At 46.8% G+C, this 27,582-nt stretch overlaps 3 protein-coding genes across 7 annotated transcripts in view; 1 reads left to right on the top strand and 2 right to left on the bottom strand.

Moving 5' to 3' along the window:
* Positions 1-12,858: 12,858 nt before the first annotated feature.
* Positions 12,859-17,208, bottom strand: LOC129828907 (AP-4 complex accessory subunit tepsin-like). The gene is made up of 4 exons (XM_055890207.1): positions 17,022-17,208; positions 16,725-16,818; positions 16,524-16,591; positions 12,859-13,089 (listed from the first exon to the last, which is right to left on the bottom strand). The coding sequence occupies exons 1-4, from the start codon at positions 17,199-17,201 to the stop codon at positions 12,958-12,960; spliced, it is 474 nt and encodes a 157-aa protein (XP_055746182.1). The 5' UTR covers positions 17,202-17,208; the 3' UTR covers positions 12,859-12,957.
* Positions 17,209-21,022: 3,814 nt separating this feature from the next.
* ndufaf8 (NADH:ubiquinone oxidoreductase complex assembly factor 8) lies at positions 21,023-23,170 on the top strand. The gene is made up of 3 exons (XM_055890213.1): positions 21,023-21,381; positions 22,418-22,528; positions 22,627-23,170. The coding sequence occupies exons 1-3, from the start codon at positions 21,301-21,303 to the stop codon at positions 22,645-22,647; spliced, it is 213 nt and encodes a 70-aa protein (XP_055746188.1). The 5' UTR covers positions 21,023-21,300; the 3' UTR covers positions 22,648-23,170.
* Positions 23,171-23,172: 2 nt separating this feature from the next.
* LOC129828908 (putative sodium-coupled neutral amino acid transporter 10) overlaps positions 23,173-27,582 on the bottom strand; it is a 34,080-nt gene continuing 29,670 nt past the window's right edge. For all 5 annotated transcript variants that reach the window (XM_055890208.1, XM_055890210.1, XM_055890209.1 and 2 more), the window contains 2 exons: positions 26,096-26,233; positions 23,173-25,921 (listed from right to left, as the gene is read on the bottom strand). In XM_055890208.1, coding sequence (XP_055746183.1) covers positions 24,777-25,921; positions 26,096-26,233 — 1,283 coding nt within the window. In that variant the 3' untranslated portion in view covers positions 23,173-24,776. The remainder of the gene's footprint in view (positions 25,922-26,095; positions 26,234-27,582) is intronic.

A 27,582-nucleotide genomic window follows, 5' to 3' on the forward strand; every position in this document is an offset into this window, starting at 1 on the left:
ATCAAACAACCATGGGTAGGATTTATACGATACCATTGGTTCAATACTTTTGAGTTAGGGTACCTATTGGCGAATAAAAAATATCATATTCCCTTTTCTCCATAGATTAATTTGCAAATTAACAAATCACGTTCGTAGATTACTTGCGTGTCATTTCCTGATTCAGAGTCAACAACAAACATGTCGCTGTCCATGGTTTGGATAATCCAATGGTTTGAGTAAATCTTTTTCTACGACTGCATTTTATTTCTATGATACTATGCTAATATTGTACAAGTGCTAATTCTACGGCATTACATTGTTATTCAAATATTTTCCTTGTTTTTCCACCGTCAAAAAGTATTGATCAAGTCTGGAAGAAACGTGTGGACTCCAGTCAGGAGAAGATGAGATGTCCCAGTGTTTCCCCTACCATTGTTTAACCGGGGTGGCCCGCCAAGGAATTTGTCTTGTGGCCCTGGATGATGCTTTGGGGGCCTTTGTTCCTCACCAAGAAAAACAATCAAGGGGAAACACTGCCTTGACCAATAATGTATATAGTCTAACCAGCGCAATCATCCTCCAACATAAGTTTGATCTAAATACTGACTTTTGAATATCATGTCCTCAGGCTGCAGTTTATGGGAAGTGTGTGACAGCTACTACCACAGGCAGACAGGAGCTGAGAAAGGACCTGTGTGGTAAAGAGTTTGATACTCAAGACTTGCTTTGTTACAGCAGTGAGTGTCATATTACAGGTGTTCCATCATTTTGTATTACATTTTGTCTGTCTTTGATGTATAAATTCAATTGACTTGATCATCTTATTGTCTTGCAGGCCAAGAAGGGAGTGAAGTAGACCATTCCGCCCAACACATCTCTGCTGGACATATAGTGCATTCTGCTGGACATATAGTGCATTCGCAAAGTATTCAGGCTCCTCCCATTTTCCACATTTTGTTACGTTACAGGCTTGTTCTAAAATGGATTAAATATTTATTTTCCCTCATCAATCTACACAAAATACCCCGTAATGTATTTTACCCCCTTTTTCTCTCCAATTTTGATCTTGTCTCATCGCTGCAACTCCCCAACAGGCTCGGGATGCGAAGGTTGAGTCACGCGTCCCCCGAAACATGACCCGCCAAACAGGGCATTTCTTAACACTCGCCCGGGCATTTCTTAACACTCGCCCGCTTAAACCGTAAGCCAACCACACCAATGTCGCGGAGGAAACACCATTCAACTGACTACCGTGGTCAGCCTGCAGGCGCCCGGTCTGCCACAAGGAGTCGCTAGAGTGCGATGAGCCAAGTAAAGCCTCCCCGGCCAAACCCTCCGCTGATACGGATGACGCTGGACCAATTGTGCGCCGCCCTATGGGACTCCTGATCACGGCTGATTATGACACAGCCTGAGATCTATCCCGGGTCTGTAGTGACACCTCTAGCACTGCGATGCAGTGCTTTAGACCCTGCGCCACTTGGGAGGCCCAAATGTTTGCAAATGTATACAAAAAAAATACATGTAATACCTTAATTACATAAGTATTCAAACCATTTTCTATGAGACTCGAAAATGAGCCTGTGGTAAATTCAATTGATTGGACATGATTTGGAAAGGCCTACACCTGTCGATACAGTGCATTCGCAAAGTATTCAGACCCCTTGACTTTTTCCACATTTTGTTACGTTACAGCCTTATTCTAAAATGTATTAACCATTTTTTCCCTCTCATCAATCTATACACAATACCCCATAATGACAGCAAAAACTTCCCACAGTTCCGACCAGTGCAGTTGGTCTCACAGTTGACAGTGCATGTCAGGACAAAAACCAAGCCATGAGGTTGGAGGAATTGTCCGTAGAGCTCCGAGACATGATTGTGTCAAGGCACAGATCTGGGGAAGGGTACCAAAAAATTCCAGCAGCATCGAAGGTCCCCAAGAACAAAGTGGCCTCCCATCATTCTTAAAAGGAAGAAGTTTGGAACCACCAAGACTCTTCCTAAAGCTGACCGCCCGGCCAAACTGAGCAATCGGGGGAGAAGGGCCTTGGTCAGGGAGGTGACCAAGAACCCGATGGTAACTCTGACAGAGCTCCAGAGGTCCTCTGTGGAGATGGGAGAACCTTCCAGAAACCCAACCATCTCTGCAGCACTCCACCAATCAGGCCTTTATGGTAGAGTGGCCAGACGGAAGCCACTCCTCAGTAAAAGGCACATGACAGCTCGCTTGGAGTTAGCCAAAGGGCACCTAAAGGACTCTCAGACCATGAGAAACAAGATTCTCTGGTCTTATGAAACCAAGATTGATCTCTTTGGCCTGAATGCCAAGCGTCATGTCTGGAGGAAACCTGGCACTATCCCTACGGTGAAGCATGGTTGTGGCAGCATCATGCTGTGGGGATGTTTTTCAGCGGCAGGGACTGGGAGGCTAGTCAGGATCGAGGGAAAGATGAACAGAGCGAAGTACAGAGAGATCCTTGATGAAAACCTGCTCCAGAGCGCTCAGGACCTCAGACTGGCGAAGGTTCACATTCCAACAAGACAACGACCCTGAGCACACAGCCAAGACGATGTAGAAGTGGCTTCAGGAAAAGTCTGAATGTCCTTGAGTGACCCAGCCAGAGCCCAGACTTGAACCCAATCGAAAATCTCTGGAGAGACCTGAAAATAGCTGTGCAGCGTCCTCCTGCTATCTGGACCTCGTCGTGGTGGATGGGCGGCTCGTGCTGATGAGCCTCCACCTCAGGTACCACCACACCTTAAGGGAGGGAGGAGGGGGAATTCACACATAGGTATAACACATGGCTTCAGGTGTTGATGTAAATAGTATTCCGGTCTTCCAGAAAAAAACAGAAAAAACCTATCACTTATAGATTACTGGTTTTCTTGTATGTTCTAGTCTAGTGGATTCTGCCTGGTTCTATAGGGTTCTAAAATATTCTCCATGGTTCCAACGGGTTCTCCCTGGTTCCGTATCTGCTTTGGGGCGGTCCAGTTGTACCTCCTCCTCCTTCTTTTTCATGTCTGCTACTGCGTGTTCAGGTTTTGATCTGGGGGGGCTCAGCCTGCTCCTGCTGTCCTCCACTGGACGGTCTGGCTCTACTGCAGCAGGGGCATTAGGCCTCTCCACCAACACAGGTTTCACCTCAGGCGGTTTCACTACCACTGGCTTCTCTACTGCTGGGAAGGAGAGGGGGAGAGAAATGGAGAGATAGAGACAAAAGAGAGAGAGAATGCAGAACATCATTTTTATCTATATACTAATGTTTCTGAGTGTGAGATCCACTAGATGGTAGCAGAGATCTAAACTATAAAAGAGATGCAACACTAATGCTGACATCCCTGCTACAGTACAGTCTAAGAGAGAATCAGGAGAGAATGGAGAGAAAATGACGAGAGGGTACAGAGAGTGTGAGAGAGAAACTGTTCCACTGGCCTCACTTATCTGCAACAAACAGGAAACAGGTTTGGAAGGAAGTGTGCGACTATCAGTCAGAGGGAGTGAGAGAGAGATAAAGATAGGAAGAGAGTGATAGAGGTAGAAAGAGGAAAACAGAAGGCAGGATGGGGCTGTGTGAACTGTCCTTGCTCCTATGTGTAGAGCTCTTTCTAATTTTTACGATCCCCCTCTTCTCCTCTTACCCAAACCTCTCAAGCCCTTAACCCCAGCCCTCCTGTCTCACTCATCTCTCCCCTCATTTCCTCTGGCTGTACCTCTCAACCCCTCCCTCCATACCACCTCCATCTGATACCCCTGTTACAGGAAAGAGCTAGCAGGCATTTCAGCTGCCCAGGAAAGAGGGAAGAGAGTAGGTGAGGGGGAAAGAGGGAGAAGGAAAGGGGGAGAGAGTGGGGGGATAAGGGGAAGATGAGAAACCACTGGAGTTTGAAGGGCATCATTCTGGCTCCATCAATGTCAAACGCTGCTTCTCTTCGATATTATCAAGTGGTTATCCTCTACCCCCGTCTGTCAGTCTGTCTAGCTCTCCGTCAGTCAAAAACTCAATATATTCCCCCATTTATCCGCGGTTCCATATTTCTTTGTTTTAAGATTGCTTTCACCTTTTGGCTCTTGCTCTCTATACTCTCACTTTTCTGCACCTCTCTCTCCAACAATGACATCAAAATGTGAACTTTGGAGTTTGGAGCATTGCAGATTTGGAACTGATTAGAATAGAATAACAAAGAACAGAATAGAATGGAATGGAAAGTTCACTCGGCGATGGAACATGGCCTGTGGCTATAATAGTAATATATGGGCTGTACCGTTCCGTAAATCAGGAATATCAGGAAGGACCCCAAAGATGGCACTCTTGACCGATGCAGGGGGAGGAGGGGCCTGCTTTGGGGTGGAGTCACTGGCTGAGATTGACAACGTGGTAAGGGTGCTGACCAGCAGGATGCCTAACCCCACCCATAACACCAGCTATAGAGGGAGAGAGAGAAAAATGATTTAATAATAAAATATACCATTTAGCAGACGCTTATCCAAAAGTGTGTATACATTTTACATATGGGTGGTCCCAGGAATCAAACACACTATCCTGGTGTTGCAAGCGCCGTGGTCTATCAACTGAGCTACAGAAGACCACCAGAGAGAGAGAGAGAGAATGAAAGAGAGAGAGCGAGCGAGAGAGGGGTGTTGGTCAGTGATGCGTTTAGTAGGGATAGTGTGTGTGTTTTTAATTTATTTATTTCACCTTTATTTAACCAGGTAGGCTAGTTGAGAACTTAAAGTCTATATACATTGTGTGCAAATGAGGTAGGATAAGGGAGGTAAGGCAATAAATAGGCCATGGTGGCGAAGTAATTACAATATAGTGTGTGTGTGTGTGTGTGTGTGTGTGTGTGTGTGTGTGTGTGTGTGTGTGTGTGTGTGTGTGTGTGTGTGTGTGTGTGTGTGTGTGTGTGTGTGTGTGTGTGTGTGTGTGTGTGTGCGTGCATGCGTGTGTGTGAGGAAGGGAGAATAATAGCGCTATCTTCCTGCCTGTTCGTCCAGAGGAGATAAAAGTAGAGGTGTGATTTAAGGAGTGTGTTAGAGTGTGACAGTCACTGAGTCATAAACTCATATTCACACACGTCGTAAAAAGCTTGAGCTACAACAACACATAAAACAACAACACTCTCCTATCATTGTCATGCGGATGACACAACTACTTTTCTCCTTCCCCTCTTCTGACACCAAGTGGCAGCACGATTCTCTGCTTGCCTGGCAGATATCTCAGATTGGATGTTGGCCCACCACCTCAAGCTCAACATTACGGAGCTACTCTTCATTCCAGGTAAGGCCTGCCCGCTCCAAGACCTCTCCATCACGGTTGACAACTCCACGATGTCCCCCTCCCAGAGTGCAAAGCCCAACACCCTGTCGTTCTCTGCAAACATCAACACAGTGGCACCCCAATGGTGGAACCAGCTTCCTTCTGAAGCTAGTACAGCAGAGTCCCTGCCCATTTTCCGAAAACATCTGAAACCCTACCTCTTCAAAGAGCCGAGGGAAAATGGCGCTGACAGAGAGGGCTGCCTCACTTCTAGCTCTTAGGAAACTTTGCAGTGTTTCGTTTATTTATTTATTTAATTTAAATTTTATCCCATTTTCTCCCCAATTTTCGTGGTATCCAATCGCTAGTAATTACTATCTTGTCTCATCGCTACAACTCCCGTATGGGCTCGGGAGAGACGAAGGTCGAAAGCCATGCGTCCTCCGAAGCACAACCCAACCAAGCCACACTGCTTCTTTAACACAGCGCGCCTCCAACCCGGAAGCCAGCCGCACCAATGTGTCGGAGGAAACACTGTACCTGGCCCCCTTGGTTAGCGCGCACTGCGCCCGGCCCGCCACGGGAGTCGCTGGAGCGCGATGAGACAAGGATATCCCTACCGGCCAAACCCTCCCTAACCCGAACGACGCTATGCCAATTGTGCGTCGCCCCACGGACCTCCCGGTCGCGGCCGGCTGCGACAGAGCCTGGGCGCGAACCCAGTATTTCTTTTTTTTAATGTATTATTTCTTACATTGTTAGCCCAGAAAAAGTTTTGTGTTATTACATACAGCAGGTAAGAACTATTGGATATCAGAGCGACGGTAACTCACCAGCACTACCAGCATTATGATCAGGAATATGACTTTCCCGAAGTGTTCGCACCGCCCAGGGCAATTGAACTGATTCCAGAGGCCGACCCAAAACAACGCCGGCGGAGGAGAGGTGCTCAGAGTGGTCTTCTAGTCCAAGGTGCACACACCACCCACCGCTTCTGAGTATATTACTCGCTAATGTTCAGTCTCTGGATAATAAAGTTGACAAGCTCAGGGCGAGGGTTTCTTTCCAGAGAGACATCAGGGATTGTAACATTCTCTGTTTCACGGAAACATGGCTCTCTTGGGATGTACTGTCTGAATTGGTCCAGCCAGCTGGGTTCTCAGTTCATTGCGCAGACAGAAATAAATATCTCCCTGGGAAGAAGAAGGGCAGGGGTGTATGTTTCATGATTAACGACTCATGATACGGTCACAAGACGCAGGCCTCCTTATTGTTCCTACAATTTGTAAGCAAACAGCTGGAGGCAGGGCTTTCTCCTGTTGAGCTCCGTTTTTATGGAATGGCCTATCCATGTGAGAGACACAGACTCGGTCTCGACCTTTAAGTCTTTATTGAAGGCTCATCTCTTAAGCAGGTCCTATGATTGCGTGTAGTCTGGCCCAGGGGTGTGAAGGTGAACGGAAAGGCACTGGAGCGACAAACCGCCCCTCCTCATGGACTGCACCAGATTTGCCAGTTCTTGCTGTGAGATGTTACCCCACTCTTCCACCAAGGCACCGATCCAACAGGTCCCAGACATGCTCAATGGGATTGAGATCCAGGCTCTTCGCTGGCCATGTCAGAACACTGACATGTCTTGTCTTGCAGGAAATCACACACAGAACGAGCAGTATGACTGGTGGCATTGTCATGCTGGAGGGTTAGCTCAGGATGAGCCTGCAGGAAGGGTACCACATGAGGGAGGAGGATGTCTTCCCTGTAACGCACAGCATTGAGATTGCCTGCAATGACAACAAGCTCAGTCCGATGATGCTGTGACACACCGCCCCAGACCATGACGGACCCTCCACCTCCAAATCAATCCCGCTCCAGAGTACAGGCCTCGGTGTAACGCTCATTCCTTCAACGATAAACGCAACTCGGACCATCACCCCTGGTGAGACAAAACCACGACTCATCAGTGAAGAGCACTTTTTGCCAGTCCGGTCTGGTCCTGTGACGGTGGGTTTGTGCCCATAGGCAATGTTGTTACCGGTGATGTCTGGTGAGGACCTGCCTTACAACATTCCTACAAGCCCTCAGTCCAGCCATTCTCAGCCTATTGCGGACAGTCTGAGCACTGATGGAGGGATTGTGCGTCCCTGGTGTAACTCGGGCAGTTGTTGTTGCCATTCTGTAACTATCCCGCAGGTGTTGTTCGGATGTACCAATCCTGTGCAGGTGTTGTTCCACATGGTCTGCCACTGCGAGGATGATCAGCTGTCCCTGTAGCGCTGTCTTAGGTGTCTCACAGGACGGACATTGCAATTCATTGCCCCGGCCACATCTGCAGTCCTCCTGCCTCCTTGCAGCATGCCTAAGGCACGTTCACGCAGATGAGCAGGGACCCTGGGCATCTTTCTTTTGATGTTTTTCAGAGTCAGTAGAAAGGCCTCTTTAGTGTCCTAAGTTTTCATAACAGTGACCTTAATTGTGTACCTTCTGTAAGCTGTTAGTGTCTTAACGACCGTTCCACAGGTGCATGTTCATTAATTGTTTATGGTTCATTGAACAAGCATGGGAAACAGTGTTTAACCTTTTTACAATGAAGATCTGTAAAGTTATTTGGATTTTTACTAATTATCTTTGAAAGGCAGGGTCCTGAAAAAAGGGCGTTTCTTTTTTTTGCTGAGTTTATATCCACCCTCAAGACCATACCAGGACGGCCCTCAAAGAACTTCACTGAACTTTTTGCAAATTGGAAACCACATATCCTGAGGCTGAATTTATTGTAGCTGGGAATTTAAAAAAAGCAAATTTGAGAAAAAGGCTGCCGAAGTTCTATCAACATATCGACTGTAGTACTTGCGCTGCTAAAACTCAACCACTGTTACTCCAACTTCCGGGATGCCTACTAGGCCCTCGCCCACCCTCCTTTCGGCAAATCTGACCACTACTCCATTTTGCTCCTCACTTCCTATAGGCAGAAATTCAAACAGGAGGTACCCGTGCTAAGGACTATTCAATGCTGGTCTGACCAATCGGAATCCACGCTTCAAGATTGTTTTGATCACGCGGACTGGGATATGTTCCGGGTAGCTTCTAAGAATAATATCGACAAACATACTGATATGGTGACTGAGTTTATCAGGAAGTGTAAAGGAGATATTGTACCCACTGTGACTATTAAAACCTACCCTAACCAGAAACCGTGGATATTATTTGGGCAAAACTGAAAGCACGAACCACTGCATTTAACCATGGCAAGGTGACTGGGAATATGGCAGAATACAGTGTAGCTATTCCCTCCGCAAGGCAAACAGGCAAAACGTCAGTAGAGAGACAATAGAGACAAAGTGGAGTCGCAATTCAACGGCTCAGACACAAGACGTATGTGGCAGGGTCTACAGACAATCACGGACTACTAAAGGAAAACCAGCCATGTCGTGGACACTGATATCTTTCTTCCGGACAAGCTAAACACCTTCTTCGCCCGCTTTGAGGATAACACGGTGCCACTGATGTGGCTCGCTACCAAGGACTATGGGCTCTACTTCTCCATGGCCGACGTGAGTAAGACATTTAAGCGCGTTAACCCTCACAAGGCTGCCGGCCCAGACGGCATCCCTAGCCGCATCCTTAGAGCATGCGCAGACCAGCTGGCTGGAGTGTTTATGGACATATTCAATCTCTCCCTATCCCAGTCTGCTGTCCCCACTAGTGATGGGCATTCCGGCTCTTTTCAGTGAGCCGGCTTGTTCGGCTCAGCTCACCAAGGAGAGCCGGCTCTTTTGCCTCCCAAACGGCTCTTTAAAAAATATATGTTTTGTATTTTTTCAAGTCAAACAGTTTGACTATGATTGGTGTTAAAACAATTATAATTAAATTAAATCATACTCTACCTGAACCACAATGTATTTAAAAATGCATTGGTTTGTTATGAAAAATAATGCCATTAAACATTTGCATTTAAAGTATAACTTTTTAATGTATATTAACAAAGTGCATATATATCTAACCATTCAAAACGAATACAATCTGAACAGCATAATAGAATATTGCACCATATTAAAGAAAAATAAATAACAATGTGCAAAACTGCAGCATCCCACTTAAAACATTAAACTGATCCCTCTTTTCTCTCTCTTCTTTATTGCCATGTTATAACCAGCAGCACACGACAATGCTGACCATATTTTGCTTTTATGAGAGATTTTCATTCAGAAATGCAAGCTGCCTCACTTTCGAGGGGCTGATGCGGTTTCTTCTCTCAGTAATTATTTGTCCCGTTTTCGAGAAGACCCTCTCAGAGGGAACAGATGTGGCCACTATGCAGTCTCCCTGTCATGACTTTAGTAAGCAGTGGGTAGACAGAGGCCTTGTTCTTCCACCAGCTCAAAGAATCTGCAGATCTTTGGAGGAGGGGCTCCTCCAAATAGGATCAGACCTCCATTATGGCATCTGCTGAGTGATTCCTTCGTGCTACATCCCCAGTTGCTCTCTCGTCAAACAGCATCCAAACAGCAGACGTTTGTGGCACTACTGCTGGTGCTTCTGCTCCATCTGATCCCTCTTCTTCCTGTTGCCCTGGTGCCTGAGCCAGCTGACTGCTGGGGCTGTCCCTCCCTGCTGCTGAGGTTATTCTTTGAAGAGCCTTAATCGCTCTGACATCACTGAAGGCTAACTTCTTAAACCTGGGGTCAAGTGTAGTGGTTTCTGATAGCAGTGTGATTATATTCCATTCTGTGGAACTTTCTTTCCATTGATGAACATAGGGTGTCCATCAACTTTGTCACATGTCCCGTGGTTACATTTGCTTCTCTCTGGCGGCTGGCTGTGATTCGCTGCACACCCTTACACAGGAGTATCATTTTTGAGGCTGTCACATAGCTGAAAAGAGAGAACAGTAACTTATTAGTTCAGGTTCATGTTTTGTCTACTGATACTACATTCTCATCTACTGCTCATATACATATATAATACTGGATTAAATAATGATGTAGTAATACCTGCTTACTGTACCTCTCTCCACTGATTTCCTCAGTGACCTGCTCAAAGGGTTCCAGGACTCTGCACACCTCCTCCACCACCTCCCATTCCTCTTGGATAGAGCATCAACAGGTGCATTGACAATGGCCAGGATAGAGATGATGGCACCCTTTTACTCAAGAAACCGCTTCAATATATAAAATGTTGAATTCCACCTTGTAGTGCAGTCTTGTTTAGGCCTCAGTTCAGGCATCCCCATCTGGCGTTGTGTAGACTTTAGTTTTTCAGCACCTACTGTGCTCCTGTGGGCTTCATGGGGCTTCATCACCTTCAGAGCATCTCTTACAATCAGGTTGATTGTGTGGGCAAGACATGGATGATGGGTCCATTTAAAAATGTTCATGGCTTTGGTTATGTTAGCTGCATTGTCGCTAACACAACAGACCACTTTTCCATCTACTTGCCATTCTCTGACCACTCAACAGTTCCTCTGCCATGTTCTCTTAGGTGTGTCTGTCGCTGAACTCAAAGCAGTCCAGAAGGCAGCTAGACATCGATAAATCTTCAATGAAGTGACATGTAACCGACATGTAAGAAGTGGTTACCCTTGATGTCCAGCAGTCAGTGGTAAGGCAAACTGCAGTAGCTTTTGGACGCTTTCCCGCACTGAAGCCTGTGTCCTCTAATACACTTCTGTCATCATGAAGTGCTTTGAGAGTCTTGTCAAGAATCCTATCACCTCTACCTTACCTGACACCCTAGACCCACTTAAATTTGCTTACCGCCCCAATAGATCCACAGACGATGCAATCGCCATCACACTGCACAATGCCCTATCCCATCTGGACAAGGGGAAAACCTACGGAACGAATGCTGTTCATTGACTATAGCTCAGCATTCAACACCATAGTACCCTCCAAGCTCATCATTAAGTTCGAGGCTCTGGGTCTGAACCCGCCCTGTGCAACTGAGTCCTGGACTTCTTGATGGGCCGCCCCCAGGTGGTGAAGGTAGGAAACAACACCTCCACTCCACTGATCCTCAGCACTGGGGCCCCACAAGGGTGCGTGCTCAGCCCCCTCCTGTACTCCCTGATCACCCATGACTGGGTGGCCAAGCACGCCTCCAACTCAATTATCAAGTTTGCAGATGACACAACAGTAGTAGGCTTGATTACCAACAATGATGAGACAGCCTACAGGGAGTAGGTGAGGGCTCTGGGAGCCAGGAAAATAACCTCGCACTCAACATCAACAAAAGAAAGGAGATGATCGTGGACCTAAGGAAACAGCAGGGGGAGCACCCTTCTATCCACATCGACAGGACCGCAGTGGAGAAGGTGGAACGCATCAAGTTCCTCTGCGTACAGATCACTGACAAACTGAAATGGTCCACCCACACAGACAGTGTAGAGAAGAAGGCGCACCAGAGCCTCTTCAACCTCTGAAGAAATTTGACTTGGCACCTAAAACCCTCACAAACCTTTACAGATGCACAATTGAGAGCATCCTGTCGGGCTGTATCACCACTTGGTACGGCAACTGCAGGGCTCTCCAGAGGGTGATGCGGTCTGCCCAACGCTTCACCGGGGGCAAACTACCTGCCCTCCAGGACACCTACAGCACCCGATGTCACAGGAAGGCCCAAAAAATCATCAAAGACAACAACCACCCGAGCCCCTGCCTGTTCACCACACTATCATCCAGAAGGCAAGGTCAGTACAGGTGCATCAAAGCCGGGACAGAGAGACTGAAAAACAGCTTCTATCTCAAGGCTATTAAATAGCCTGTTAAATAGCCATCACTAGCAGTTAGAGGCTGCTGCCTATATACATAGACTATAAGGGCATAGGGTGAGACCCAGATGCAGACACGGGAGGCAGATGGTTCGAGTTCCTGATGTTTATTAGTATCCAAGGGGCAGTCAAGAGAATGGTCGTGGACAGGCAAAAGATCATAACATGGTCAGAGTCCAGGAGGTACAGAGTGGCAGGCAGGCTCGAGGTCAGGGCAGGCAGCATGGTCAGGCAGGCGGGTACAGAGTCAAGGCAGGCAAGGGTCAAAACCAGGAGGACTAGCAAAAAACAGAGAAAAGGAAAAGGCAGGCGCATGGAGTAACACGCTGGTTGACTTGACAAAACAAGACTAACTGGCACAGACAGACAGAAAACACAGGAATAAATACCCAGGGGATAATGGGGAAGATGGGTGACATCTGGATGGGGTGGAGACAAGCACAAGGACAGGTGAAACAGATCAGGGTGTGACATAGACTTGAAATTACTGGCCACTTTAATAAATGGAACACTAGTCACTTTAATAATGTTTACATATCTTGCATTACTCATCTCATATGTATATACTGTATTCTATACTATTCTACTGTATCTTAGTCTATGCCGCTCTGACATTGCTCATCCATATATTTTTATAGTCTTAGATTTGTGTGTATTGGGTATATGTTGGGAAATTGTTAGATATTACTACACTGTCGGAGCTAGAAACACAAGGATTTCGCTACACCCGCAGTAACATCTGTTGAACACGTGTATGTGACCAATAACATTTGATTTTATCTTAAATAATCGCACAGCTCCCCCTTACTAACTCTGACCTTGTTGATAGCTACTTTATTGAGGAAAATCTTACTTACTATGACTGAGACATGTGGTTGTCCCACCTAGCTATCTTAAGATGAATGCACTAATTGTTAGTAGTGCTGGATAAGAGCACCTGCTAAATGACTAACATGTAAATGTAAGGTAGACATGCAGAACATGGAATAACAACAATATAATGTACTCACCCATGTTGGGCATGGCTAGTTTGCTGCTCTGGGGAGAGGCTGTGCCTGAGAAAAGTAACCTGACTATGTCCTGGAGTGTAACGGCTTGTGCTCTCCTCATCCTCGGAAGAGGTGAGGAGAGAAGGATCCTCAGACCAAAACGCAGGCTTAGGGAAATAAGCCATCTTTATTATAAAATATGATGGCAACACGAAACGAAACAAAACACTTTAACAAGCTTACAAAATAACAAAACGACGTTGACGCAACCTGAACATAAACTTACATAACTAAACATAAACTTACGTACAGGAAACAGACGACATCGAAACGAAACGAAACAAACAACCGCTACAGTCCTATGTGGTACGAACATACATACAGACACAGGAGACAATCACCCACAAACAAACAGTGAGAATGCCCTACCTAAATATGACTCTTAATTAGAGGCAAACGCAAACCACCTGCCTCTAATCAAGAGCCATACCAGGCAAACCAAAACCAACATAGAAACAGATAACATAGAATGCCCACCCAACCTCACGTCCTGACCAACTAACACACAAAAACTAACATAAATAGGTCAGGAACGTGACAGTACCCCCCCCACAAGGTGCGAACTCCGGACGCACCAGCACAAAGTCTAGGGGAGGGTCTGGGTGGGCATCTAACCACGGTGGTGGCTCAGGCTCCGGGCGCGGTTCCCACCCCACCATAATCCATCCTAGCCTCCTCCCTCCAAGAATGTCCACCCTCTTTCTTCCCCCACAAAATCCTCTTAATAACATATCTAAGAATGACAACACCGGGACAGAGAGATAAACCAAGACAGAGGGATAGATAAGAATATAGAGGTAGAAAAAGATAGAGAGGTAGATCAGGATAGAGGGGCAACTCCGGACTGAAAGGCAGCTCCGGACAGAGAGACAGCTCTGGACTGATGGGCAGTTCTGGGTATCTAGCCTTTTCAGGCTGAAGGGCAGCTCATGGCTGACTGACGACTCTCGACGCTCATGGCAGGCTGACGGCTCTCGACGCTCATGGCAGGCTGACGGCTCTCGACGCTCATGGCAGGCTGACGGCTCTCGACGCTCATGGCAGGCTGACGGCTCTCGACGCTCATGGCGCTCTGACGGCTCTCGACGCTCATGGCGCTCTGACGGCTCTCGACGCTCATGGCGCTCTGACGGCTCTCGACGCTCATGGCGCTCTGACGGCTCTGGCTGCTCATGGCGCTCTGACGGCTCTGGCTGCTCATGGCGCTCTGACGGCTCTGGCTGCTCATGGCGCTCTGATGGCTCTGGCTGCTCATGGCGCTCTGACGGCTCTGGCTGCTCATGGCTCGCTGGCGGATCTGGCTGGTCCTGTCTGGTTTGCGGCTCTGGCAGATCCTGTCTGGTTGGCGGCTCTGGCAGATCCTGTCTGGTTGGCGGCTCTGGCAGATCCTGTCTGGTTGGCGGCTCTGGCAGATCCTGTCTGGCTGACGGCTCTAGCGGCTCCTGTCTGGCTGACGGCTCTAGCGGCTCCTGTCTGGCTGACGGCTCTGTAGGCTCATGGCAGACGGGCGGCTTTGCAGGCTCATGGCAGACGGGCGGCTTTGCAGGCTCCTGGCAGACGGATGGCTCAGATGGCGCTGGGGAGACGGATGGCTCAGATGGCGCTGGGGAGACGGATGGCTCAGATGGCGCTGGGGAGACGGATGGCTCAGATGGCGCTGGGGAGACGGATGGCTCAGATGGCGCTGGGGAGACGGATGGCTCTGGCCGGATACGGTACACTGTAGACCTGGTGCGTGGTGCCGGAACTGGAGGCACCGTGCTAATGACCAGCACGTTCCTACTAGTGCGGGGAGCAGGGACAGGGCACACTGTATTCTCAAAGCCTACTCTATCCCTGATGCGTGGTACCGGCACTGGTGACGCCGGGCTGAGGACAAGCACATCAGGATTAGTAGGGGGAGAATATACAGTGTGTACAGGGCTCTGGAGACGCACTGGTAGCTTAGTGCGTGGGGCCGGAACTGGAGGCACCGGGCTAGATACACGCACTACAGGGAGAGTGCGTGGAGGAGGAACAGGGCTCAGGATACGCACTGGTAGCCTAGTGCGTAGTGTATACACTGTAGGTACTAGGCTGGGGCGGGGAGGTGGTGCCGGAAATACCGGACCGTGGAGGCGTACTGGCACTCTTGAGCATTGAGCTTGCCCAACCTTACCTGGTTGAATACCCCCGGTTGCCCGACCAGTGCGGGGAGGTGGAATAACCCGCACCGGGCTATGTAGGCGAACCGGGGAAACCATGCGTAAGGCAGGTGCCATGTATGCCGGCCCGAGGAGACGCACTGGAGACCAGACGCGTTGAGCCGGCCTTATGACACCTGGCTCAATACCCAATCTAGCCCTCCCAGTGCGGGGAGGTGGAATAACCCGCACTGGGCTATGCACTCGTACAGGAGACACCGTGCGCTCTACTGCGTAACACGGCGCCTGCCCGTACTCCCGCTCTCCACGGTAAGCCTGGGAAGTGGGCGCAGGTCTCCTACCTGCCCTTGGCCCACTATCTCCTAGCCCCCCCCCAAGAAATTTTTGGGAATTACTTACGGGCTTTTTTGGCTTCCGTGCCAGACGCGTTCCCTCATAGCTCCGGTTCCTCTCCCCGGTAGCCTCTGCTCTCCTCAGTGCCTCCACCTGTTCCCACGGCTTTTCGGGCTTCCAGCCACGTCTCCTTGCTGCCTCCTCAAACCACCGCTCCTGGGCTTTAGCTGCCTCCCTCTCTTCCTGAGAACGGCGATTTTCTCCTGCCTTAGCCCAGGGACCTTCTCCATTCATTATCTGTTCCCATGTCCAGAAATCCTTGTTTTCCTCCTGTCCCTTACTCCGTTTAGTTTCCCTTTGCCGCTTGGTCTTAGCGTGGTGGGTGATTCTGTAACGGCTTGTGCTCTCCTCATCCTCGGAAGAGGTGAGGAGAGAAGGATCCTCAGACCAAAACGCAGGCTTAGGGAAATAAGCCATCTTTATTATAAAATATGATGGCAACACGAAACGAAACAAAACACTTTAACAAGCTTACAAAATAACAAAACGACGTTGACGCAACCTGAACATAAACTTACATAACTAAACATAAACTTACGTACAGGAAACAGACGACATCGAAACGAAACGAAACAAACAACCGCTACAGTCCTATGTGGTACGAACATACATACAGACACAGGAGACAATCACCCACAAACAAACAGTGAGAATGCCCTACCTAAATATGACTCTTAATTAGAGGCAAACGCAAACCACCTGCCTCTAATCAAGAGCCATACCAGGCAAACCAAAACCAACATAGAAACAGATAACATAGAATGCCCACCCAACCTCACGTCCTGACCAACTAACACACAAAAACTAACATAAATAGGTCAGGAACGTGACATGGAGACAGATAATGACAGGATTAGCATTGTGTGTGTGAGATACATAGAGGGATAGTGATTGGCTTAGACATTGTCTGTCAATTTTGTTGGCTTACCTGTGCTGTGGCCCTCACTTTCTGATACAGAGCAATGCCATGGATGGGATCAGGGGGACCGCTGTAAACTGAAGGGAAAAACACAGATTCAGTAGAACACTCATGGCTCTCTGAAATGCTACTGTCGTAAATAGAAAGATGAAATGGAGACAGTGAGGTGTGTTAGTGGTCATATCATCATCGTCATGTTCATCATCTCACCTGAGGCCTGCTGGATGAAGGTGGAGTTCCGTCTAAGTTCTGTCAGAAAGTGAGGCGATCCGTGGCCACAGAGATGGACGAAGATCTTCAGAACCTGGAAGGACAGAAACGATGGAAAGGGAAGAGGGATGAGGCTCAGGAGGAACAGATTAATAGATTATATTATTTATGGTGAAGATTAGCTGCATTCTTCTACATGATTCCTCTTCAGCCTCAGTTAACAAACTATGGTCAAATTCAGTGTTTGGGGTTTCTTAATGCAGGTGAAAGCCTGCTAACCTGGCTAGCTGAGCTCACCTTTATTTTGACATGGCAGGATTCTACCTCCAGCCTCTTCAACAGGTACTCCAACAGGAACTGACCACACCCAGTGGACTCCTGGGAGATTTCTACACGGCCAGGAGGGTAAAGGATGCAAACTGTACTGTCTTTGGGTTGACATTGAAAAGAGGTGAATCTTGCTAAATGATCTTTCATATCAGAACACAGTAGAGGAAACACCGTCCAGCTGGCGACGAGGTCAGCTTGCAGGCGCCCGGCCCGCCACAAGGAGTAGCTAGAGCGCAATGGGACAAGGAAATCCCGGCCAGCCAAACCCTCCCCTAACCCGGACAACACTGGACCGATTGTGCGCCGCCTCATGGGTCTCCTGGTTACGGCTGGCTGTGACACAACCTGGGATCAAACACCAGGTCTGTAGTGACACCTCAAGCACTGCGATGCAGTTCTTTAGACCACTGCACCACTCGGGAGGCCAAAGCATACATTTTGTCTTTAGCACAAACAGGACACACAGAGTGGGTACAGTGTGGGAAGAAATCATATCAATAGACTGTAAAACTCAAGTCTAGTCTGACGATTACATACGATTTCTGTTCAGAGAGTGTGATCTCATATGATGTGCTAGCATTCTATCGTTAGTTAGGCTGCTGTAGTGATACAGTAAACAGTGGGCGTAATGGAATATACAAAACTATTTACCGTTCCCGCAAAACGTGACATATACACATTATATCAAAATATTATTTTTCAAAGTGTTTATATTTGTAAATAGCACCCACGTTTTGAAAGAAAGCCAGTCATTCCTTGAATATTGCTATGATTTTGCCATCCCGTTCTTCTTCTTCATGAGGTTTAACGGCGGTTGGCATCCAATAAATGTTGCATTACCGCCACCAACTAGACTGGAGTAAAACTCCTTTATACTTTCCTTGGACAAAGGGAAATAAGTCAACCAATACCCTACCATCTAACCCTACACTCATTAAAAACCCACAACCTTACTCCACAATTTAAAACTACAGTATCTAGTCCTACCTCAGCCTAAAAGCCTGAAAGGACGGGACACGACCGCTCAACACACCCTGTAACTTGTCTGACATCAAATCTCGTACATTTTGCAATCTTGACTGGAGGCTGCACTTCTCTTCAAATCAAATCAAATTGTATTGGTCACATACACATGGTTTGCAGATGTTATTACAAGTGTAGCAAAATGCTTGTGAAAAGTTTCCTAAGGACTCGATTTGAGCCGGTGCCATCTTGAGGGACAGACAAGGGAGGCGGGGCCTGTAATGACAGGCAGCCAATCGAACAACAATGGGTAGTACTCATACAATGGAAAACAGAAAGGAAAACGAGCACACTGCTGCTCATGCTCCCAGGTGATATTTATTTACAACAACATTTCGACCCTTAGGCCTTCATCAGGCATCCATATCCCAGGTGTGGGTGGAAGTACTCAGTGACATCACTTCCTGAAACAGGAGGTAAAAAATGTATAACATAGTTTCACAATATTAACATTCAATGTATTAAAATATATGGTCATACACTTGGAATGTGATCAATATTTACAGTAATATACATACACATACAATATTCAGTTAGGAAAAAATGACTCATACAATATCATTGGCCCAATACTTTTGTGTTATGTGAATAACATAATGCATTTTCCCTGTTGATTGACATGCAATGCACTGGTGAACAAGGACACTGTTGTAATTGTCTTTTTTGATGTGGAGAAGGCTTATGGTATGATGTGGAAGGAGGGGTTGCTAATCAAGCTTGATATTATGGGGGTAGGAGGACGAACATACAACTGGATAAAGGACTTCCTGTTCTGAAGGTCTATCAAGGTGAGGGTGGAGAAGTCTCTATCAGGCAGCTTACCTGGTGGATAACGGTACGCCGCATGGGAGCCTGATTAGTCCTGTGTTGTTCTCAATCATGATCAATGATGTTCACTCTCAGGTACGGACAGATATTGGGATGTCGTTATTTGTAGATGAAGGGGCCTTACAGAAGAGGGGAAGAAATGTGCCATACATAGTCAGGAAGGTACAGGAAGCAATTGATGAGGTAGAGCGATGGGCATTAATGTCAGGATTCAGGTTCTCTGTAGAGAACTCAGACAGGGTCTACTCACATCTAATCCATCTGTGCTGAATGACTACCGCCCTTTCGCCTTGACATCCTTAGTAATGAAATGCCTTGAGAAAATTGTGAAGCCCAGCAGAGGAGTTGATGATGCCATTCTTACTCTCCTCAACATGGTCTACAGACATCTAGAGGGTGCCAAATCCCATGTCAGGGTTTTGTTTGTTGACTTTTCTTCTGCCTTCAACACAATTCAGACTTACATTCTGGCACAGATTCATTCGGGACTTCCCCTTAGATGGGGGGCTGGTTTTGTGGCTGTTGGACTTCCTGAGCCAAGGGTCACAGCGGGTCAAAATAGGTCCCCACGTGTCGGACATACGCAACACCAACACAGGCTCTCCTCAGGGATGTGTTTTGTCCCCACTCCTGTACATCTTGTACACTAATAGTTGTACTAGTTCCCATACTGACAGGCACCTCGTTAAGTTCGCTGATGACACTGCCTTGATCAGCCTGTTGCATGATAACGAGGAACACCATGGCCCGGTCCTAAATGACTGCAGAGTGGTGTGACCAATCACACTTGGTCCCCAATACCAATAAGACCAAAGAGATGAGCGTAGACTTCAGGAAGCATACAACACTTACCTCTGCAACATCTATCAGAGGTCAGAACATAGAGATTGTAGAGGAATGCAAATATCTGGGTGTCCTCTTGGACAATAAGCTTCAGTGGAGTAAATGTACAGACCTGATCCACAAACAGAGTCAACAGAGACTGTACTTTCTCAAAAAGCTGAGCACTTTTAATGTTAATTGTACTATACTGACTCTGTTTTACAAATCTTTCATTGAGAGTATTTTAACTTTTGTAGTGTTTATTGGTTTGGCAATTCCACTGTCAGCCAGAGAAATATGCTGAGAAGGATTATCACCACAGCGAGCAAGGTACTTGGAGTCAAACAGACAGGCCTGGATGAGATCTTTAACGTCAGGGCCCTCCGCAAGGCTCACAAAATCATTTTAGACCCAAGTCACTCCCTGTACCTGGACTTTGAACTACTCCCCTCTGGGCGCAGGTTTAGGGCACCCCTCAGCAGGAAAAACACAACTAGACAATCCTTTGTGCCAGGTGTGAAATCCCTCCTAAATAGCTCGGGCTAATGTTCCTATCGACCCAGTAAGGCCAACAGGCTAGTCTCTTTTTATTGTTATGTAACTATTATGAAAGTTGTATTGTCAATTTGTTTTGTTATTTAAACGCCACTTTAAACGTGTACATGACACTGCAACAAATATGTAATAGACTATGGCAGTATAGCGTATGGTTAGGCAGCCAAGGACCAAGGACATCCAAAGACATACTGGGTCAGCATTTGTAGTGCAAGAATGTGGGGTGGCAGTCAGGAAACGTATTACAGATCATCTGGCTGTATAGATGGTGGAGCTGATGGCCGTATTGTTGGCCTTGCAGTGGGTGGAGGAAGTCAAGGCAGACAGAGAAGGTATTTGCTCTTATTCATGTGCAGTATTGATGAGTCTGCAGTCCTTTAGCTCATGTAGCAGCCGGCTGAATAAGACTATAAATGTGATAGAAAAGCATCCAGCAGGAAAGTGTGATTATTGCCAGGAAACAGAGACAGTGGAGCATGTACTGCTACAGTGTGGGCAGTATGAGCGGGAAGAGAGACGCTGAGTCCAGTATGAGGGAGAAGGGTATACAGGAAATTCTTTTAAAGAGTATAATGAGTAGAACGTCATTAGATACAGTATCAAATATGTTGTTCTTTTTTTAAAACGGGCTAGCAGGTATGATTTAGTTTCTCCGTCTCCGACCCACACCCAGTACAGTAGGTGGCGGTAATGCACCATAACGTTGGTTGCCAATCGCCGATAAACCCCACAGAAGAAGATGGACGTGGAAATTAACAAATCACGTTTGTAAATTACATGCGTGTCATTTCCTGATTCAGGGTCAACAACATGGTGCCGTCCATGGTCTGTGCGAGCCAATGATTTGAGTGGATATTTTCCTACGAATGCCTTTTATTTCTATGATATTTCGCTAATATTGTACAAGAGCTAATGCTGAGGCATTAGATTGTTATTCAATTGATTGTGTTCGTTGTTTTTACACTGTCAAAGACTATTGAACAAGTGTCCATCTTTGCTGCTGCTCACTCAACTGATCATGTCGGGGACAAATGTGTGGACTCGTAGTCGGGAGAGGATGAGACGGTTCCCAGAGCTGTTTGCCCAGTGTTCTGGTGAGGTGCGTAGCCACCAAACAAATTCATACTGAAAAAAAATATAAACGCAATATGCAACCATTTCAACGATTTTACTGAGTTACAGTTCATATAAAGAAAGCAGTCATTTGAAATAAATAAATTAGGCCCTAATCTATGGATTTCACATAACTGGGCAGGGGTGCAACCATGGGTGGGCCTGGGAGGGCATAGGCCCACCCACTGGGGAGCCAGGTCCAGCCAATCAGAATTAGTTTTTCCCCACATAAGGCCTTTATTACAGACATAAATACTCCTCAGTTTCATCAGCTGTCCATGTCGCTGGTCTCAGACGATCCCGCAGTTGAAGAAGCCGGATGTGGAGATCCTGGGCTGGCGTGATTACACGTGGTCTGCGATTGTGGGGCCGGTTGACATACTGCCAAATTCTCTAAAATGACATTGGAGTTGGCTTATGGTAGAGAAATAAACGTCTAGCAACAGCTCTGGTGGACATTTCTGTAGTCAGCGTGGCAATTGCACGCTCCCTCAAAACATGAGACATCTGTGTCATTGTGTTGTGTGACAAAACTGCAGTGACTTTTTGTCCCCAGCACAAGATGCACCTGTGTAATAATAATGCTGCTTTAATCAGCTTCTTGATATGCCACACCTGTCAAGTGGATGGGTTATCTTGGAAAAGGGGAAATGCTCACTAAGCGTGATGTAAATGAATTTGTGTCAAAAATTGAAGTAAGCTTTTTGTGCATATGGAACATTTCTGTGATCCTTTATTTCAGCTCAGTATAGATGGCCACTGTTTGCCATACAATATCCTAAAGCATAAAGCCAAGTTAAGTTGTCATTCTGCCAATGTGAGAACTTGTTCCAGTGTTTCTCCTACCATTGTATAACTGCGGCGGCCCACCAAGGAATTTGGCTTGTGGCCCTGGATGATGCTTTTGGGGGGGGGGGGGAAGCTCGTAAAAAAAGGGGGGGAAACACTGCCTTGAACAATAATGTATTATCCTCCAACATAAGTTTGATCTAAATACTGACTTTTGAATATCATGTCCTCAGGCTGCAGCTTATGGGAAGTGTGTGACAGCTACTACCACAGGCAGACAGGAGCTGAGAAAGGACCTGTGTGGTAAAGAGTTTGATGCTCTGAAGACTTGCTTTGTTACAGCAGTGAGTGGCATATTACAGGTGTTCCATCATTTTGTATTACATTTTGTCTGTCTTTGATGTATAAATTCAATTGACTTGATCATCTTATTGTCTTGCAGGCCAAGAAGGGAGTGAAGTAGACCATTCCGCCCAACATCTCTGCTGGACATATAGTGCATTCTGCTGGACATATAGTGAAGTAGACCATTCCGCCCAACACATCTCTGCTGGACATAGGTTTTTAATCGTCAACATAAACAGGGGTGTATTCACTAGGAACTAAACGTAAGGAAACGAGGAGGAACCTACCTGAATTTGTTCAATAGAAACTCTCAATTACATTGTAAAACATTTTCGGTTTGCATCCGTTTGTCTGCACTAATGATTAGGTCCACTGCCTGGGGTGTAATGTCCCCGTTGTTCCATGAACATCATGTAGTACTGTATCAGTAATGCGATGGCAGGTGCTGAACGATATCTTGACTAGTCCCACAAGCATATGTTTGACCTGTTGTTGGTCCCAGAGGTAATGCTAGCATGGTGTTTCCACTACTCTTCAATAGTGCGTCAAGGTCATACCGTTTGACTATGTAATAACATGTAACCCACCACCGAAGACTTGCAGGACTGTGTCTTTATGTAATGTAGAAATATGCAAATTGGTGTATGGGGTCTCTTTCTTTAATGTACACAACACACATTGACAACCAACATTTCATATTTTGACATTTTCAGAAATATGAGTCGACCCAGACTTAAATAACTCTAAAGAAGTCATGAGCAGTTATGAAGCCACTGTTGATGTCCTCCCTCTATGAAGTCCATTTCATTCACTGTTCTTACGGTAGCCACATCACAGGGCACCATTGTAGAAGTCCAAGCCACTGTTTCAAATGCTACAAGAATAGAGAGCGAGAGATGACAACTAATTGCACTCGAGTTCTGGAAATTCTACATTTACATCTCAATACAGGCATAAAGATGTTCACTTCGACCCATTCATTTCACCCCAAGTTGGGATAGAGGCACAAAGCAGTGGAGCCCTCACACACAGGATATGACAAAACAAAAGAACCATATTCCTTTTAAGTCACAAAAAACACTGCTGTAGCACATGTAAGGCACAAGAACATGGAATGTAGAATCACAGAGTTATGGATTCAGAACTTACATGTAAAATCATATTGGAATTGTACTGTATGTGTATGATAATGTGTATGACACATTTCGACAGCACTACATTCTTGTTTTCAAAATCAAGAGTCAAATTATCTGGAAGAAGCACTGAAGCTAACCAATTGATCCCCAATTAAATATTTTGGGAAAGCGTTCAAAGAACATGTAAAAGCCAGCGCGAGGACATTTAGCTACAGTTCAGAGAACATATAGACGCTATTTACAGCACACAATAACCAACATACATTGGGCTTAACAAAAACACCAGCAAGTAATCTTTCCAGAGCCCAAATGAAAACGCCAAATCACTTAGAAGTATCAAGGGATTTAAAATGACTAAAATACAAGTCATTGGATAGACGGAACATTGCTCTCTCAAACACAGGAAAAAAGGAAACTATGTGGTATTGCATAGCTTAACATACATTCTAGTCCAAATCTCACCCCAGAGAAAACAACAAATAAGTTAACATTTACATACAAATATACTTTTAATAAAGACTAGATTTATGGCAGCATTATACAGCATATTATAGAATAATATGTGATCATTGCTACAATATCTTTATCATCACTATTATCCTGTATCTTCTGGAATCATGGAAGGAGCACTAAAGAAAGCACTAGTATTTGGTAATAGAAGCCCACAGACTAAGGTCACATGAAGACACAGTGGCTGCATTCATACAGGCAGCACAATTCAGATCAGATCTTTTGCCAATAATTGTGAAAAAGATCAGAATTGGGTTGCCTGTGTAAACGTAGCCAGAATGTTCCCTATCACATCAATGCATCTCACACACTCACACTCCTCCTGTACTGGTCAGGTATTGTGAAGGCAGGTGGTAAGGCAATATAGTGTGATCCACGGTACATGACTGTGTGGGGGAGAGAAAGAGTGTGTGTATGCGTTGTGATTAGTATGAATATGTGTACAAGGTTAGCGCAGTCTGACCCAGTGTGTGTGTGTGCACAGTCTGACCCACTATGTGAGTGTGTTTGTTTAAATATAGGGATTCGCACAGTCCAACCCAACGGTCCGTGAGTGTGTTATACCCTATTCATGTGCGTGTATGCCGTTACCCAGTCCCAGTTACTCGTCTCTCTCAAGCTCAGAGGTCTGTTTAATCTGGCGTGTGTGTACCAGTGCTCCCCCCAGGGCTGCATGGAGATCTGACCCCCCCATGTCCAAGAAGGGCTCCAGGTCACCCTCCCTGGACTCCCCTGCCCCTCCAGCACCTCTTACCCCCAGGGCTCTCCTTCTCCTCCTCAGGTCCATGTCTCCTTGATCCCTGGCCTTCTCCTTCTCGTGGATCACCTGGGGCTGGGCTTCCACAAAGTCCCTGGAGTCTGACTGGACGGCTGCCCTCTCCTTCAGGTCCCGTCCACTCTTCTTCACGGCCCCTAGTTCTCCTCCTACTACTCCTGGTTCGACAGGTCCTGGCCCAGCTACAGCCAGAGCCTGTTCCTCCCCTCTTCCTCCCCTCTTCGCGCTCTCCATCACCTCTCTCTCAGTCTTTTCCTTCTCCCACTGGATCCTCTCTCGCTCTGCTTTCTCCTTATACGCCTTCTCCATCTCTGCTCGCTCCTTTCCCAGCCTCTCTTTCTCCTTCTTTACTTGGTCTTTTTCCATCTCCTGCTCTCTCACCAGTTTCTCCCTCCTCTCCCTCTCTAACCGTTCCTTCTCCACTCTCGCCTGCACCTCTCTATTGATCCTGTCCTCCTCCAGTGTCTCTTTCTCCATCCTCTCCTTGTCCTTGTCTACTGCCTCTACCGATCCTTTCCCTGGCCCGTCCTCAGCTTTAGCAGGTGGTGGCTGCTCCTTTCTGTGTTTGGGCTGGTCTGGTTCTACTTTCACCCCCTCTGCCACCTTCTGACCCAGCGGTACCCCTCTAGCTCCCAGCTCCCTCTCCTTAGGGTCCTCCAACGGTGCCCCTGCCACCACTGCTACTCCTGCCACAATCGCCTGTTTAGGGACTTCCTGGACTACTTCCTTGGGGATCACGGGGAGAATCACTTTGACGACCTGCTCTTCTGCACTCTTCTCCACAGGGAGGACCTCATTCTGGGGCTGGACGTGATGCTCGACCCCTCCGGCCTGTAGAGCTCCAGCTCCTGCACCGTTGGGCTCCTTGGCGTCTGAGGCCAGGGCAGGGCCATCTTGATCTGGGTCTTTGGGCTTGGATGCTCCCCCCTCCTCCTGTACTCCCTTCTCTGCATCAGCCTCTGGAGCTTCATCTGATGTAACACAAGATACAAAGATCATTATTTACTATCCCTTTAACTGACCTAACATTTCAATTACTCATACTCAGCACTTAGACATGCATCAGAATATAAACTTAGAACATGTACGAGAGTGCACACACTGAGCACGAGTGAGTATGTGTGTGTATGTGTGTGTGTACACACCTGTCTTTTTGGGGTGCATCTCCTGGTGCTGTTCCTGTATGACAGCCAGTAGTTTCTCCTGCTGGTCCAACAGTCTCTTCTGCTGTTCCTGCTGCTCCTTTATAACCTGCAGCAGAACGGCATGGTCCAACTGACCCTCTACATGGGGGGAGACAGGGTTAGAACATACCAAAGCACACACAGGGGGAGTCAATTACAAGTGAGAGGGGTTGGAATGTACCAAATGGCACAGCGATGGGGTGAAGTTCATAAATCATACAGTGTATTCGGAAAGTATTCAGACTACTTCCATTTTTCCATATTTTGTTATGTTACAGCCATATTATAAAATGTATTAAATAATCAATCTACATACAATAACCCATAATGACAAAGCGAATATCTTTAATACAATTTTTTTCCAAATGTATTCAAAATAAAGTATTCAGACCCTTTGCTATGAGACTCGAAATTGAGCTCAGGTGCATCCGGTTTCCATTGATTATCCTTGAGATGTTTCTACAATTTGATTGGAGTCAACCTGTGGTAAATTCAATTGATTGGACATGATTTGGAAAGTCCCAGTTGACAGTGCATGTCAGAGCAAAAACCAAGCCATTACGTTGAAGGAATTGTCCGTAGAGCTCCGTGACAGGATTGTGTCGAGGCACATAGCTGGGGAAGGCGACCAAAAGAATGTCTGCAGCATTGAAGGTCCCCAAGAACACAGTGGCCTCCATCATTCTTAAATGGAAGGAGTTTGGAACCACCAAAACTCTTCCTAGAGCTGGCCGCCCAGCCAAACTGAGCAATCGGGGAAGAAGGGCCTTGGTCAGTGAGGTGACCAAGAACCCGATGGTAACTCTGACAGAGCTCTAGAGTTCCTCTGGGGAGATGGGAAAACATTCCAGAAGGACAACCATCTCTGCAACACTCCACCAATCAGACCTTTATAGAGTGGCAAGACAGAAGCCACTCAGTAAAAGGCACATAACAGCCCACTTGAAGTTTGCAAAAAGGTACCTAAAGTACTCTCAGATCATGAGGAACAAGATTCTCTGGTCTGATGAAACCAAGATTGAATTCTTTGGCATGAATGCAAAGCGTCACGTCTGGAGGAAACCTGGCACTATCCCTACAGTGAAGAATGGTGGTAGCTGAATCATGCCGTGGGGATGTTTTTCAACAGCAGGGACTGGGAGACTAGTCAGGATCGAGGGAAAGATGAACAGAGCAAAGTACAGAGAGATCCTTGATGAAAACCTGCTCCAGAGCGCTCAGCACCTCAGACTGGGGCGAAGGTTCACCTTCGAACAGGACAACAACCCTAAGCACACAGCTAAGATAAAGCAGGAGTGGCTTCGGGACAAGTCTCTGAGCCCGGACTTGAACCCGATCAAACATCTCTGGAGAGACCTGGAAATAGATGTGCAGCAATGCTCCCCATCCAACCTGACAGAGCTTGAGAGGATCTGCAGACAAGAATGGGAGAAACTCCCCAAATACAG

Source organism: Salvelinus fontinalis, chromosome 30, assembly GCF_029448725.1.
Source record: "Salvelinus fontinalis isolate EN_2023a chromosome 30, ASM2944872v1, whole genome shotgun sequence".
NCBI lineage: Eukaryota > Metazoa > Chordata > Actinopteri > Salmoniformes > Salmonidae > Salvelinus > Salvelinus fontinalis.

What these genes read in the sequence shown, in the direction of transcription:
- LOC129828907 (XM_055890207.1), bottom strand. Translation starts at nt 17,201, where the DNA reads ATGAAAGATCATTTAGCAAGATTCACCTCTTTTCAATGTCAACCCAAA. An exon ending in CCTGCCATGTCAAAATAAAG is followed by an intron (nt 16,819 to 17,021) that starts GTGAGCTCAGCT and finishes CTGTCCTTCCAG; the next exon opens with GTTCTGAAGATCTTCGTCCA. An exon ending in AAGTGAGGGCCACAGCACAG is followed by an intron (nt 13,090 to 16,523) that starts GTAAGCCAACAA and finishes GTTACACTCCAG; the next exon opens with GACATAGTCAGGTTACTTTT.
- ndufaf8 (XM_055890213.1), top strand. Translation starts at nt 21,301, where the DNA reads ATGTCGGGGACAAATGTGTGGACTCGTAGTCGGGAGAGGATGAGACGG. An exon ending in TTGCCCAGTGTTCTGGTGAG is followed by an intron (nt 21,382 to 22,417) that starts GTGCGTAGCCAC and finishes TCATGTCCTCAG; the next exon opens with GCTGCAGCTTATGGGAAGTG. An exon ending in AGACTTGCTTTGTTACAGCA is followed by an intron (nt 22,529 to 22,626) that starts GTGAGTGGCATA and finishes ATTGTCTTGCAG; the next exon opens with GCCAAGAAGGGAGTGAAGTA.